The sequence below is a fragment of the Xenopus tropicalis genome, chromosome 1, assembly GCF_000004195.4.
Source record: "Xenopus tropicalis strain Nigerian chromosome 1, UCB_Xtro_10.0, whole genome shotgun sequence".
In the NCBI taxonomy this organism is placed as follows: Eukaryota; Metazoa; Chordata; class Amphibia; order Anura; family Pipidae; genus Xenopus; species Xenopus tropicalis.
The window spans coordinates 32,111,925-32,127,628 of record NC_030677.2 but is presented as its reverse complement, the minus strand read 5'-3'; the positions used below and the strand labels follow the sequence as shown (position 1 = coordinate 32,127,628).

General features: G+C 40.9%; 1 protein-coding gene across 2 annotated transcripts in view; it reads right to left on the bottom strand.

The window, feature by feature from the left end:
• The window catches only part of tbc1d19 (TBC1 domain family member 19), a 47,647-nt gene extending 36,590 nt beyond the window's left edge, over nt 1–11,057 (bottom strand). The window contains exons 1-3 of one of the 2 annotated variants that reach the window (XM_031895358.1): nt 10,803–11,057; nt 4,740–4,812; nt 2,197–2,242 (exon numbers count right to left, since the gene is read on the bottom strand). In XM_031895358.1, the coding sequence (XP_031751218.1) occupies nt 2,197–2,242; nt 4,740–4,812; nt 10,803–10,904 (221 nt within the window). In that variant the 5' untranslated portion in view covers nt 10,905–11,057. The remainder of the gene's footprint in view (nt 1–2,196; nt 2,243–4,739; nt 4,813–10,802) is intronic. The other variant, XM_031895357.1, reaches the window with a different exon arrangement.
• Nucleotides 11,058–15,704: the final 4,647 nt, after the last annotated feature.

Sequence of the window (15,704 nt, the reverse complement as noted above, 5' to 3'; positions counted from 1 at the left end):
CTTAAAAAGCGTCATTTACAAATATAACTGCAACTGCAGGTGCTTTGAAATGGACAAAATGGAGAGCATATATTGAGGCCAAATAGCAAGGTACTTGCACTCAAACACGCTCCTGCAACTCTATATGGCAGCAGATTGAATCCATCCTCCCTCTCTGAAGAGTGGTGCAGAAGTGTGCCTACTGACATATATATATATAAACTATATATACCGCTACCTACACTAAGGGGCACAAAGATCCAATTTTTTTCTGGGCTTAAACACGATATGGTAAAAATTCGGAGTAAACACGATAATTTCTGAAGTTCTAAAATGTCACGAAAATGCTTTTATCGAATTGCGTTCCAAAAGTCACAATATTTTCCTGCAGAAAACTTTGTTAAGCCACGAAAACCTTTCTGGCTTTGATGCCTTCCATCTCTGGCTTTGGAAGCCTACCATAGGACAAAGCTTTAAAGGATTCCGAAATGTCTTTGTACAAAATATGATTTTTTTGTGGAAATTTAACGAAAACCACGAAAAACTAGTGGACAAACTTTTCGCATACATTCTAAAATGTAGAAAAAATAAGAAATTATCTCAAAATTGTTTAGTAAATGTGCCCTAAACTGTAGATTTGAGTATCACAATAGCCTTGGATGCTATGCTTCAAGAACTCATCCAGGCCCCTCTTAAATAGAATCTGCCATCACCACATAATCGTGTGGGGAACGTTCACTTCCTCAAGTCTAAAGGGGTGGCTTCTCTTGCTTTGATTGTTGTCTATGGGAAGCTCCCCTGCTATCTGTCTATAATATCCTCTAATGCAGTGCTGTCCAACTGGCGGCCCGCGGGCCGCATGCGGCCCGCGACCCCCCTCTGTGTGGCCCCCCACCTGTCTGGCTGCTTTGATGGCTTACTCTTGTGTAAGCTTTAAATGGTATTAGTACTGTGATTAACTGCCCCCTGCATGGTTCTCACCTCAGATTCAGGCTGTAATCAGGCTGTATTGTTTAAATATGTAATTCCCTGTGTTGTTCACACCTTTTAATCTCTGCATTGTTCACCCCCTGCAGTGTTCACACCTCAGGCTCAGGCTGTAATCACCCCCATTGTTCACCTGTTCACACCTCAGGAGCAGTAGAAACCCACAAATAATCCCTGCACACTACAAAAAGAACATATACTGAGGTGGTACTTCAGTTAAAAAGTTTTTTAATATATAGTTATTGTGCAGACTGTAGGAGCAGTGCCAGCATTGTGTCACTGTAGGCTGCCTGTGTGTGCCATACACACAGGCATCATAGGGCAAGCAGAGTATGGCACACACAGGCAGAGTATGGCACAAACCAGCCAAGAATGGCACACAGTGAAAGTATGGCAGGGTAGGGAAGGCAGAGTATGGCGCACACAGGCAGGGTAGGGAAGGCAGAGTATGGCACACACAGGCAGGGTAGGGAAGGCAGAGTATGGCACACACAGGCAGGGTAGGGAAGGCAGAGTATGGCACACACAGGCAGGGTAGGGCAGGCAGAGTATGGCACACACAGGCAGGGTAGGGAAGGCAGAGTATGGCACACACAGGCAGGGTAGGGAAGGCAGAGTATGGCAGGTTTTTGCTGTACTATAACCATTAATATGGGTATGGTCATGTGATAACATGGGTGTGGTTTCAAGTGGGTGCAGTTTCAAAAAGGGGAGTGGCCAAAACTGGCTTCCATTATCGGCCCTCCACCACGTAGATCGGAAAAATTTCGGCCCTCGGTACAACAGAAGTTGGACAGCACTGCTCTAATGTACTTAAAGAGTAATCACAAGTGAGTTTTATCTTAAGCGACTTTTCTTAAGTGAAAACAACCCCAAACTTGGTGGAATTAACAAGTTAGCAACGCTTCACTGATTATACTTTTACTGTAAATTAATTTAATTGTAAATACTGTAAATTAATCATGGGCAGCATCATTGCCAAGGCTGTTCTTGCCATGATGATGTAAGGTTACTCATGCCTTGTTTTGGGCAGCAGTGTGCAGTAACTCTAAGGGCAAATGTAGTCTCTTAATGCAGGGAACACACCATGCCCTCTGCACTAGCAATGTGCTGCCTCAGGTAGCAGCGCCGGATCATTTAGCTTTAATGGTGCCAATCCCCAGGGTATATTATGAAGTAGACAGCTATGCCTTTACATTAGGAAAGCAGAAATGCCAGAAATGCACTCACACACTGAGTTCCCGGTAGACTGCATTCTGAAGTTTCTTCTCCCAGCCTGTGAGCGAAACACAGAGAGTCAGCTTTTATGATTCAATAACAAAACTTAGGAAGGAGTCTGCAATTTTTTAACTCTAAAACCTGCATTAACTGTTTCATAACATCAAGGGGGGGGGGCATTTACTAATGCTTTGGGTTTGGTTTTTTTAGATGTCAAAACCCAATTTTGTTGCAAAAAAAAAGCAACTTTGTTGCAATTTATTATGCGACAAAAAAATCTGAATGGAAAACACAACATCAAAAACCTGTCAAGATCATGCAGAAGTCAATGGCAGATGTCCCTTTCACAACTGGAAGATCTTTTCTTTGTGGTTTTAGAGGTTTTCGGGGGGATTTTTACCCTGCCTTTTGTACAACAAAACAAAAAAGTCACAGTTTTCATGTTTTTTAGGTGTCTCTTTGGTGTGAATGAGGGACTGAAAGATGAATAGGAGAGAGTGATTGACCAGAAATATAGGTAATACAACAGTTAAAGTAACAATAAAGTTGTAGTCTTCAAGATCAATAGTTTTCTACCAATGCAGTAAAACCTTGACTAGATTGTTAACTGAAGAGACCCAGCGACTGGAGCAGCTATTATGTGTTTTATACATGTTTAGTACTGCAAAGTAATGTTTAAGCTTCCTTTATGGTTATGATTGTACAATTCCAACCCCAAGCCTAATATTAAAGGGGAAGCTTACAGCGATGTAGAAAAAGATGATATATGACAACATTGGTTTTTATTCTATTGGTTTCTGAAGTGGTTTAAAAACAGACTGAAAAATATAAGTGACAACAAATTATTACTGACTATCTCTGTCTATTTCATACTCAAAGTTATTTTTAAGGGAAACTGCCTATTTAAAATCCATATCTTGTGTCTGACCATTTTATTGCCTTCTGCATGCAGTCGTGTATGGAAGTTGGTACTGAAAAAAAATTGTTGAATTTTGTTGAATATAGAAATTGACGAATTGTAAGAATATCACCAGGGATATAACCCAACAATTGCAATTTAGTTAGTAGCTTTAGCAGTGCGCAATAATGATTATCTACATGCAAAATAATATTCAAACGACTCTGAAAATGTCATTTCAATTTAACATTTTAAACCTTTGTCTAAGAGTTTATAAGCTTCAGGCCTCCCGAGGAATCCAGGAAATGTGTTGAATTTATAAGCATCTGATAGGCAAATATATAAAAATATTTTATTTTATATATAAAATATAGGCAAAAATTATGTTTATATTTGCAGTTTCAGGGCCTTATACATAGGCATAACTAGAAAGATTTCTTGGGTACATGGGTACTGAAATGTAAATTATATAAGGCAAAATGCATTCCTGAAACTTATGGAAAAGAATGGATTCAAAATATTAAAGAAATTAAACATCCTCATTAACTGATATAAGGGCTGTCCAACTGGAAGCCTTCCAAGATATTTAAATGGCCCTTGGACTGCTCAAGATATTCATTGATTTCTTTGGATTTCATCATCATTTTCTTATAGTTTAGCCACTAAACATGAGATACAGGTATGGGATCCCTTATCCGGAAACCCATTATCCAGAAAGTTCTGAATTACGGAAAGGCCATCTCCCATAGACTCCGTTATAAGCAAATTATTCTAATTTTTAAAAATGATTCCCTTTTCTCTGTAATAATAAAACAGTACCTGTACTTGATCCCAACTAAGATATAATTACCCCTTATTGGGGGCAGAACAGCCCTATTGGGTTTATTTCATGGTTAAATGATTCCCTTTTCTCTGTAATAATAAAACAGTACCTGTACTTGATCCCAACTAAGATATAATTACCCCTTATTGGGGGCAGAACAGCCCTATTGGGTTTATTTAATGGTTAAATGATTCCCTTTTCTCTGTAATAATAAAACAGTACCTGTACTTGATCCCAACTAAGATATAATTACCCCTTATTGGGGGCAGAACAGCCCTATTGGGTTTATTTCATGGTTAAATGATTCCCTTTTCTCTGTAATAATAAAACAGTACCTGTACGTGATCCCAACTAAGATATAATTACACCTTATTGGGGGCAGAACAGTCCTATTGGGTTTATTCAATATTTAAATGATTTTTAGCAGACTTAAGTTATGTAGATCCAAAGTATGGAAAGATCCCTTATCTGGAAAACCCCAGGTCCCGAGTATTCTGCATAACAGGTCCCATACCTGTACTGTAAATAACTATCCCGCTATATGGGGGCATCACTGACCTATATTATTTTTTAATTCACTTGACATCATAAAATAATACCAACGTAAGCACCATATGGTGGTATTCACTATTACAGTTACTTTTCGCTATCATAGTTTATTTATAAAGGACCAACACATTACATGGGACTGTACAATGTATTGGGAGAACACAAACATTATGACAGACAGACTAAACGATTTATTTTCTGGACTGAAAATGTTCCTAACAGTCAGCATTAGTCTATGTAAGAGAGAGTAATACCATTCAGATGACAACTGATATAAATTCATACCTGAAGTTTTGAAAAATTCTTTGATGTCTTCTTTTAGTGTTTCAAGTTTAATATCAGTATTGTGCAGACTTGCCTGGCAAAAAACAAAGAAAAAAAAATAACGAGTGGGAAATACCTACAAAAGGATTAAAAAAAGGGAACAAAAAACATTTTTCAAAGAAATAAAAACAAAGTAACCAAAATAAGTCACTGGTACAAGTTAACGGATTGTAAATGTAGGGGCAACAATAGTTATTTTGATAACTGGGCAGGCACAGGGGACAATAACTAATTCAGAAATTACATTTTAAATGAATCTCACAGCTTAACAACTTTCACTGTACAAAAACCTCTTTCACACCTTAAAGGAACAGTAACACCAAAAAATGAAAGTGTTTTAAAGTAATTGAAATATAATGTACTGTGGCCCTGCACTGGTAAAACTGGGGTGTTTGCTTCAGGAACACTACTATAATTTATATAAATAAGCTGCTGTGTAGCCATGGGGGCAGCCATTCAATCTGGAAAAAAGGAGAAAAGGCACAGGTTACATAGCAGATAACAGATAAGACACCATTGTATTCTACAGGGTTTATCTGTTAGCTGCTGTATAAGGGCTCTGGCACACGGGGAGATTAGTCGTCCGTGACAAAACTCCCTGTTCGCGGGCGACTAATCTCCCCGAGTTGCCTTCACCTGCCATCCCACCGGCGCGGCGGCGCGATTTTGCGCAAATCGGCGAAGTTGCCTCGCGAGGCTTTTTCGGCGATTTCCTGAAATCGCGCCGCCGCGTGTGCCATCCCACCGGCGACTTACATTTTCGCCGGTGGGATGGCAGGTAAAGGCAACTCGGGGAGATTAGTCGCCCGGGAACAGGGAGTTTTGTCACGGACGACTAATCTCCCCGTGTGCCAGAGCCCTAACCTGTGCCTTTCCTTCTTTTGAATGGCTGCCCCCATGGCTACACACCAGGGTTTATATAAACTCTAGTAATGTTTCTGAAGCAAACACACAACTTTTACCAGTGCAGGGCAGCAGTACATTATAGTTTAATTTCTTTGAAATATATACATTTTTTTGGTGTTACTGTTCCTTTAAATGGGCCATAACCACCACCCAAACACAATTTAATGTAAAACTGCTCCTCTTGAATCCTCTTCTAAATACTTCTGCAGAATCCATATCAGTTGAAATGAAATAGAAAATAAACTGTGCCAATATAGATGTCTGACCAAACACTCATGTGGTGAATAACAATGTCACTTTAAAAAAACAGCAGATAACAGACTGCTGCAAAAGGTAAAAAAATTCAGCAAAAATAAACAAACAGCAGTAGAAGTATACAATCCTGCCACACCGAGGTGCAGACTCTCAGGGTATTACGAGTTGAACAGAGGAGCAGCACCCATAGCCATTCACTTACACACCATGCAACAATCCCAGTTTATTATTACCTAACAAAGAAATTAGTTAATCAATATATACATACATACATTTTTTTCATTTGATAAATCTTGAATAATCAAGTTTGAAAAATATGAACCCAAATGCATTTACAGTTACAGTTTTTGCCATGATTTCCTAAAACAAGATCTTATGCTTCATATACAATGTGCTACACAGTGGGCAAAGTGTAAATAGTGCAAAAAATTTGATTGTACTATAATCACATTCACATTAGGATTTTTAAATAGATCAATGAATGTTGAAAATACACCTCCTGTTTAATTCTACGGAAATGCACCAGCATTTAGCTGCCAAGTTTTTTGTTGTTTAATAAACCTGAAAAATCATCAACTTGCAAATAATCATGGTTGCATTCCTTATCCGGAAACCCCTTATCCAGAAAGTTCCTAATTACAGAAAGGCCATCTCCCATAGACGCCATTATAAGCAAATTATTCTAATTTTTAAAAATGATTTCCTTTTTCTCTGTAATAATAAAACAGTAGCTTGTACTTGATCCCAACTAAGATATAATTACCCCTTATTGGGGACAGAACAGCCCTATTGGGTTTATTTAATGGTTAAATGATTCCCTTTTCTCTGTAATAATAAAACAGTACCTGTACTTGATCCCAACTAAGATATAATTACCCCTTATTGGGGGCAGAACAGCCCTATTGGGTTTATTTAATGGTTAAATGATTCCCTTTTCTCTGTAATAATAAAACAGTACCTGTACTTGATCCCAACTAAGATATAATTACCCCTTATTGGGGGCAGAACAGCCCTATTGGGTTTATTTAATGGTTAAATGACTCCCTTTTCTCTGTAATAATAAAACAGTACCTTGTACTTGATCCCACTTAAGATATAATTAATCCTTATTGGATGGAAAACAATCCTATTGGGTTTATTCAATATTTAAATGCAGACTTAAGGTATGGATCCAAATTATGGAAAGACCCCTTATCCGGAAAACCCCAGGTCTCGACCATTCTGGATAACAGGTCCCATACCTGTACTCATTTTGCAGTAAATATGAGGATCTGTTACACAAGACAAAACAGGATCAGTCGCTATGTCTTTCAAGCACAAATTTCCTAAAGGTATGCAATTTCATGATGTGCAAGAGAAGAGTTTTTTCTTAATATTTTGCTTCTAATAGCTTCTAGCAACAATTTACAACATTCAAGTTGTTTTTGCTATTTCAGACTTGGAAAAAAAAAAAAGGATCAATGCTAAAAACAGTGCAAAAATATCTTCAAAAATTACTTTTACAAAATTGCACATCATTTTTAAACGAATTAAAATTCAAGCTACAGGAAAAATATCATTTGCAGCAGGAGAAAAAAACTATATTCAGGTAAGGAGTCTATTATCCATAATATTTGGAACTTTCAGATAAGGTGTTTTTCAGTGATTTAAATCACCATACTTTAGACTACTGAAACAATTGAAACATTAAATTAACCCAATACGAATTCATGCAGCTTAGTAACCATCAAGTACAAGCTCCTGTTTTATTATGAGAAAAATGAAATGATTTGCTTATGGGAGACAGCTTCTCTATAATTCAGAACTTTCAGGAGATCAGGTTTTGGGATAAAAAAAATCCCATACCTGGAATATACCCCCTGGCGCATACCTACAGTAGCTAAGATATAAAAGACTGAATTCCCATTACAGTAGTGTATGCCCTCATTATTTTGAAAAGTTATCCAAACATTATTCTTTCCTATTAACAAGCCAATTAGGATACCAATTAAACTAAATGAGCTCATATTTGCAGACAACTGTAAAACAAATTAAAATAAAAGGGTTAGAAGGAAAACTATCTGGGAAGTATTTCTTTAACACACTCCCTGTTTGTTTTATCAAATATCAAGGATAATAAGCCCAGCACCATCATTTTAGTATTGTTTCTGTCTTACTATCAGTATTCAATAAAATGTTCAGAGCCAAATAAAGAGAAACGCTACTAGGAAAGTTAATCATTTCTTCCTTATGGGAAACCCAGAACCAAGTAGAAATCAGCCCTGTTCCCAAATGCAGAGCTGCCCATTGGGCTTGGTGTCCACAAGGTTTGGCCATGTCACCTCCAATCCCAGGATCCCTTTTATGTGGTTTGGGAGGAGATGGGGCAAAGGTAAACACTACATAGCCAGACCCTCCAACCATTTTCACATGGTGGTTTTTGAGTATTAGCTTCACTTGTACAACCCTACCAGTAAAGGAAAGTAGCAATGCTACAATATCTTTGTGGTTATGGGGTAAAGTATTTTGACTATTATCACACATTCTGGAAAAGTGTTGTATGGCTGTGAGTTCACAGACAAGGGCCTTCCTATAACAAATACTGACCAACAGCTATTAAGGAATGGAAGCAATGGAATGATCATAACAAATGTCTACCTTATCATTTACTGCACGTGGACCACAATAAACAGTGCAACATGTTCCAGACATGAGATAAAAATAATTTAAACAGTGCGTTATAAACTTAGACACGTTATCTTTTTGCCATACAAAGTACATGCCTTCTGGGAATGATAGGGGTTGCCGTGCATAGCAGTACAGTGAGATGTTCTGGCAGATTTTGTTTGCCGATAACATTCTGTATTTCCAAGATTAATCGAAAAAATATCTTGAACCAACAATTGTATATCAAACGATAGCCAATGTTTCTTCCTTGTAAAAGTTATTTTAGAACACAAAGATAGATGATACTATAGCTACACAACTGAAAAATGCAATTTGTTGAATTACATTTAGAACTTGATCAATTGAACTCAAGTAAAGAACCGATGACCGATTCTCAATGCACTTCAAATCCAATCTGCCAGACATACGTTATTAATAAACATATTCCACAAACACAAGACTGTATGACCATCGCCCAGGTGTCCCCATCCTTTTTTATCCAGGAGTCACATTCAAATTAAAAAAACAGCTGGAGAGCAGCACAAGCATGCAAATGTTCCTGGGGTGCCAAATATAGGCTGTGATTGGCTATTCATAGCCCTTGTGTAGCCTGGCAGCCTACAGTAGGCTGTGTTTGGCAGTACTAATGTTCTTTTGTACAACTAAACCCTACCCTGCCCTAGGCTAACCCTACCCTGCCCTAGGCTAACCCTACCCTGCCCTAGGCTAACCTAACCCTGCCCTGGGCTAACCCTACCCTGCCCTAGGCTAACCTTACCCTGCCCTGGGCTAACCTTAGCCTGCCCTGGGCTAACCTTACCCTGCCCTGGGCTAACCTTACCCTGCCCTAGGCTAACCTTACCCTGCCCTGGGCTAACCTTACCCTGCCCTGGGCTAACCTTACCCTGCCCTGGGCTAACCTTACCCTGCCCTGGGCTAACCTTACCCTGCCCTGGGCTAACCTTACCCTGCCCTGGGCTAACCTTAACCTGCCCTGGGCTAACCCTACTCTGCCCTGGGCTAACCTTACCCTGCCCCGGGCTAACCTTACCCTGTTCTAGGCTAACCCTACCCTGCCCTAGGCTAACCCTACCCTGCCCTGGGCTAACCTTACCCTACCCTGGGCTAACCTTACCCTGCCCTGGGCTAACCTTACCCTGCCCTGGGCTAACCTTACCCTGCCCTGGGCTAACCTTACCCTGCCCTGGGCTAACCTTACCCTGCCCTGGGCTAACCCTACCCTGCCCTGGGCTAACCTTACCCTGCCCTGGGCTAACCCTACCCTGCCCTGGGCTAACCTTACCCTGCCCTGGGCTAACCTTAACCTGCCCTGGGCTAACCTTACCCTGTTCTAGGCTAACCCTACCCTGGGCTAACCTTACCCTGCCCTGGGCTAACCTTACCCTGCCCTGGGCTAACCTTACCCTGCCCTGGGCTAACCTTACCCTGCCCTGGGCTAACCCTACTCTGCCCTGGGCTAACCCTACCCTGCCCTGGGCTAACCATACCCTGCCCTGGGCTAACCTTACCCTGCCCTGGGCTAACCCTACCCTGCCCTGGGCTAACCTTACCCTGCCCTGGGCTAACCTTACCCTGCCCTGGGCTAACCTTACCCTGCCCTGGGCTAACCCTACCCTGCCCTGGGCTAACCCTACCCTGCCCTGGGCTAACCCTACCCTGCCCTGGGCTAACCTTACCCTGCCCTGGGCTAACCTTACCCTGCCCTGGGCTAACCTTACCCTGCCCTGGGCTAACCCTACTCTGCCCTGGGCTAACCTTACCCTGCCCTGGGCTAACCTTACCCTGTTCTAGGCTAACCCTACCCTGCCCTAGGCTAACCCTACCCTGCCCTGGGCTAACCTTACCCTGCCCTGGGCTAACCTTACCCTGCCCTGGGCTAACCTTACCCTGCCCTGGGCTAACCTTACCCTGCCCTGGGCTAACCTTACCCTGCCCTGGGCTAACCTTACCCTGCCCTGGGCTAACCCTACCCTGCCCTGGGCTAACCCTACCCTGCCCTGGGCTAACCTTACCCTGCCCTGGGCTAACCATACCTTGCCAAGCACCCCCAATCACTGAGGTGACAGCAGGTCTTTGTGCGAGAGAAAGGACTGCACACGCCACCTACTGGCCATGGCCAATACTACACATCTCTGTCTCATTCATTGTTGTACTGTGCGGTACTTGGGCCCGGCGCATCTCCCCGGCCGCACTCACCCGGGCCTCCTTCTCTAGCTGGCTGTGCAGGCTGGAGCCCTTCAGTTTCCGGACTATGTGCGCTATGGTCACTGACAGCTCATCCTCCTCCCCCTGCTGCATGGTACCGGCGCCTTCCTGCTGGCGAGCAAGGTGAGACGAGGAGGCAGAAGGCGTCGCCTAGCAACAAACGGCGTGCGTGATGCAGCTGGAGAACCCGACCGGAAATAGCTGTGCGCACTTTTATTTCCGGCTTCGCTTTAGTTAATGCTCAGTGTCTCAGTGCGGGGACATTTTTCCCTGTAACTCAGGGAGTCAGCACTGACACCTGTCAGTAGGGCATTACTGCAGGCAGGCTATTGGCTGATTGCAACAGTTTATTACATTGTATTTCTGGACATAGCGCACTACCTTCCTGCTTGTAAATGGCCTGTAGTCTCTCCTAGGGAGTGGGGTTAGGTATTAAAGATACATTGCGGCAGGCTAAATAGCAGCAAGCATGGGGTGTGCTCCTCCCTTTTGTTTTATGGACTGAGGCATTACAAACAATCTACTTTTAATAAAGCGGGTTGGAAAAGAAATAGAGAAAATTGTGTGTTTTAGCGGGGGCAATTCTCAGTATTGCCTATGGCAGGGTATTTCCTGGGATGAAAGGAACAGTAACACCAAAAAATGAAAGTGTATAAAAGTAACTAAAATATAATGTACTGTTGCCCTGCACCGGTACAACTGGTGTGTTTGCCTCAAAAACATTACTATAGTTTATATATATAAAGCTGCTGTGTAGCCCTGGGGGCATTCAAGGGAGAAAAGGCACAAAGCAGACAACAGATAAAACACCATTGTATTCTACAGAGCTTATCTGTTATCTACTATAGAACTTGTGCCTTTTTCTTCTTTTTTTCCAGCTTGAATGGCTGCCCCCATGGCTATAGAGTGGTTTACTTATATAAACTATAGTAGTGTTCCTGAGCATTATACCATTGCAGGGCAGCAGTACATTATGGAATAATTACTTTAAAACAATTTAATTTTTTGGTGTTACTATTCTTTTAAGTAGCCATGACAAGTAGCCACAACTAAGTAGCTCCATGTGTCTTCACCCTTAACAATCAGGAATGTGGGTGCATTCAGAATCAACCAATCACATTCAGTCTTATCTTTAGTAGTTACTATACACCTGCCATTAATTAAAATAACTTCAACTCAGATAAAGTTTAGCTTTTTCTGTAGGATCATTCCTCCTTGTCTAAAACTCCAAAAGTCACGGTCCACAAAGAACATTCAAAACATGAAAGGGATTTCATCACTGAACGGTATCAATCAGGACAGGTACAAAAAAAAATATCGAAATCATTAAAGATTCTATGGAGGACAGAGAAGACAGTCATCAGCAGGAGAAGAAAATATGGTTCAGCAGTGACATCAGGACATCCCTCCAAGATTGATGAGAAGACAAGGAGAAAACTGGGCAGGGAGCCCACCAAGAGGCCTATAGAAACATTACAGATGCTGCAGGTTTTCTTGGCAAGTACTGGTTGTTTCATACAAGTGAAAACAATCAGTCATATTCTTCATATGCCTGGATTATAGAGTACAGTAACAAGACGAAAGCCTTCATTCACAAAGAAAAATATCCAAGCCCAGATAAACTTTGCAGAACGGTATAGCCGTTTCCAAGCAACCATGTGGAAAAAGGTATTATAGTCTGATGAGACCAAGGTTGAACTATTTGGCCATAATTTCAAAAGGTATGTTTGGTGCTAAAATAACAGCACATCATCACAAGAACAGCATCCCCACAGTGAAGAATGGTGGGGGCAGCATCATGCTTTGGGGCTGCTCTTCGTCACTTGGAACTGGTGCTTTAGTCAAGGTGCATGGAATTATGAATAGCTCCAAGTATCCGTCTATTTTGTAAAACCTTCAAGCGTCTGCTAGGGAGATGAAGAGTAACTTCACCTTTCAGAATGACAATGACCCAAAATCAACAAAGCAATGCCTTGTTCTGGAGTGGCCCAGCCAGAGCCCAGACCTTAATCCAAAAAGAGGTGCACAGGCGATGCCCTTGCAATTTGACAGATCTGGAAATGTTTGTAAGGAGGAGGGGGCAAAAATTGCCAATTTCAGATGTGCCAAACTGATAGACTTTTACCCAAAATGACTGAGTGAATAAAACCAAAATGTGCTTCAACCAAGTATTAGTTTAGTGTTGTGTACATTAATGCAACCTGGAATTTGCATGATTTCTTTTTTCCTTTCTTTCACTTTTTTTGTACAGATGGCAGTTTTGCAATAAAGGTGGAATAAAGTCTGACAATATTTAGGTTTCTTCTTTTATTAAACAAAAATATATATATTTCTAGCTTCTGTAAGCATGCAACCGAAGAGTACATAAACCATGTGGTGAGTTTTCCTCTAGCAATACTTTCCATTTGAATCCTAGTATCTGTATATTTGTGTGCATGAAAGAAGGACATTTTACATTTAGGGGCATAGGCCCTCTTTGCCCTCTCATAAGAATACCATTGGGATGGGACTGCTATTCATTTGGTGCACGTTGTAGGTTTGCATCTAAATTATGTATCTAAATATATATAATATAATATTGTAACAGATGAGAGAGCATGATTCAAGAAAAGGTCAGAGTCTTGGCATATGACAATCATAATATGTGCTCTGTGTGTTATAATTTTCTTTTAAACATTACCTGTGTGATAAAAGAATGCTAATCCACCATTACATCATCGCGTTTTAAACTAAAATTGCCTGCAATACCCTGCACAGTTGCTTTTAACTGATATTAATGCAAAATTAATGGAGGTTCAGTTTGGAGCATTCTACCACACACCCTCAGAGCTACAAAATGCCAGCACTAAACCATCCAGATTGCCCTGTGTGCCATTACCTAAAGGGTTACATCTCGATATGACTGTTACCCCTTGTTTCAAGTGGTAGAATGTATAAATTACTACCCATTTCTCTGTGCCCTGTTGAGCTTTTGGGGCTTGTGAGCTGCAGAGTATTAAAGGGGGTGTGATGCCAAGGAACAAAAGTGCACAACTCTGTCTGAAAAAGATGCAGTTTTGTGTTTAGTATCTGTTTTCTAATAACTATTATACTCCAGTACATAAGGAATATTTTGCTATTGTGCATGCAAACCCCTCAGGAAATTAACATTAATAGACTTTAATTCTGTTGATTTGAAAGAGAAACCATGTTGCCCCAAATTTCCTGTATTACAAACATAGGAATATACTTTATTGTAAACAGAATGTATGGAATCGACCATCTGCCAGAGATCAGAGGATAAAAAGGAGAGGGAAGCTGTCAGGATGTGGCGTGTTTATTCTGCACAAAGTGGCAGATATTGACTCACTAATATTCTTAATTAAAAGACTGCCTTCTGGTAGCCATGTTAGTCAACTGGAAATCTTTCAGTACCAACGAACAGGGGGAAACACTAGTCATTAACAATATGTGCTGTTAGGAAATAGTTTAAATTAAAGGAGAAAGAAACTAAGTAAGCTTTATCAGAAAGGTCTATGTAAATACAGCCATAAGCACTTACAGAAACGCTGCACTGAGTTCTCTGTCAAAAAGATTTGTTGTGTCTGTTTTCCTCTGCCAGAGACACGCAGCTCTCTGCTCTCTCCCCTCTCCTGCTTCCCCTTCCCTCAAGAATGCTAAGAACTCACTCCCCCCCTTAGGAATGTGGATCTGAGCCAATCAGCAGGAAGCTTCCTCATAGTCTAACTAACTGAGCATGTACACTGGTCTGGGTCTCGGTGCAGGAGCGAGGCATTATGGGAACTTTCTTTACACAGCTCAGCGTTTTTTCCTGTTTGGCTTCTGATCATCTGAACAGGAGAAATATGGGGAGACTTAAAGGAACAGTAACAGCAAAAAATGAAAGAGCTTTCAAGTAATAAAAATATAATGCACTGTTGCCCTGCACTGGTAAAACTGGTGTGTTTGCTACAGTAACACTACTATAATTTATATAATAAGCTGCTGTGTAGCCATGGGGGCAGCCATTCAAGCTGGAAAAAGGAGAAAAGGCACAGGTTACATAGCAGATAACAGATAAGCTCTGTAGAATACAATAGTGTTTTATCTGTTATCTGCTATGTGCCTGTGCCTTTTCTCCTTTGAATGACTGCCCCCATGGCTACATAGCAGCTTATTTATATAAATTATAGTGGACTTTCTGAAGTAAACACACAACTTTTACCAGTGCAGGGCAGCAGCATATTATATTTTTATACACTTTCATTTTTTGGTGTTACTGTTCCTTTAAGGGCACTACTGAGACAACTGAAGGTATGCCTGCAGCTTTATTAACCTTTCCTTCTCCTTTAAGAACAAATGTTAAAAGTAGAACTATTGAAAGCTTTCAGTATAGAGAGAAATCAGTATCCTTTTGGGTAAATCCCACACAAGTTGTGGCATAAATTATTTCTCCTAGATTTTGTGTTGGAATGACAAGCAATGTTAATAATTACGCCGCTGCCACAACTCAGTAAGGGATGCAATGCACAGGCTTGCATAATAGTTTCATATTTGTGTCCATTTGAGTAGTTTGTGATAGTAAATAGGGCTTATAATCCTCCATGCCCATCTGAGCTGTCACTTTCCCAGTTACAATGATTACATGTGCCTCCCATGGCTGTCATTCCACTGTATGCACAGGATTTGTCAGTCAAATCAGAGCAAGAAGGTAACAAGGAACACAAAGACCAGTGCATATGCTCTTTAATTCTCACAGAGGTGTAAAGCACCCTGCTCTTTATCTACCAAACCCCTCTCTTAGATTGGATAAAGCTGAAAGAGCTCACTTTACAAACATTAAGCTCAATAGGGTTTGGCATCAATGTCCCCCATTAGTGTTCAGTACACATAGTGCTTGTGCCCGTCGCTGGC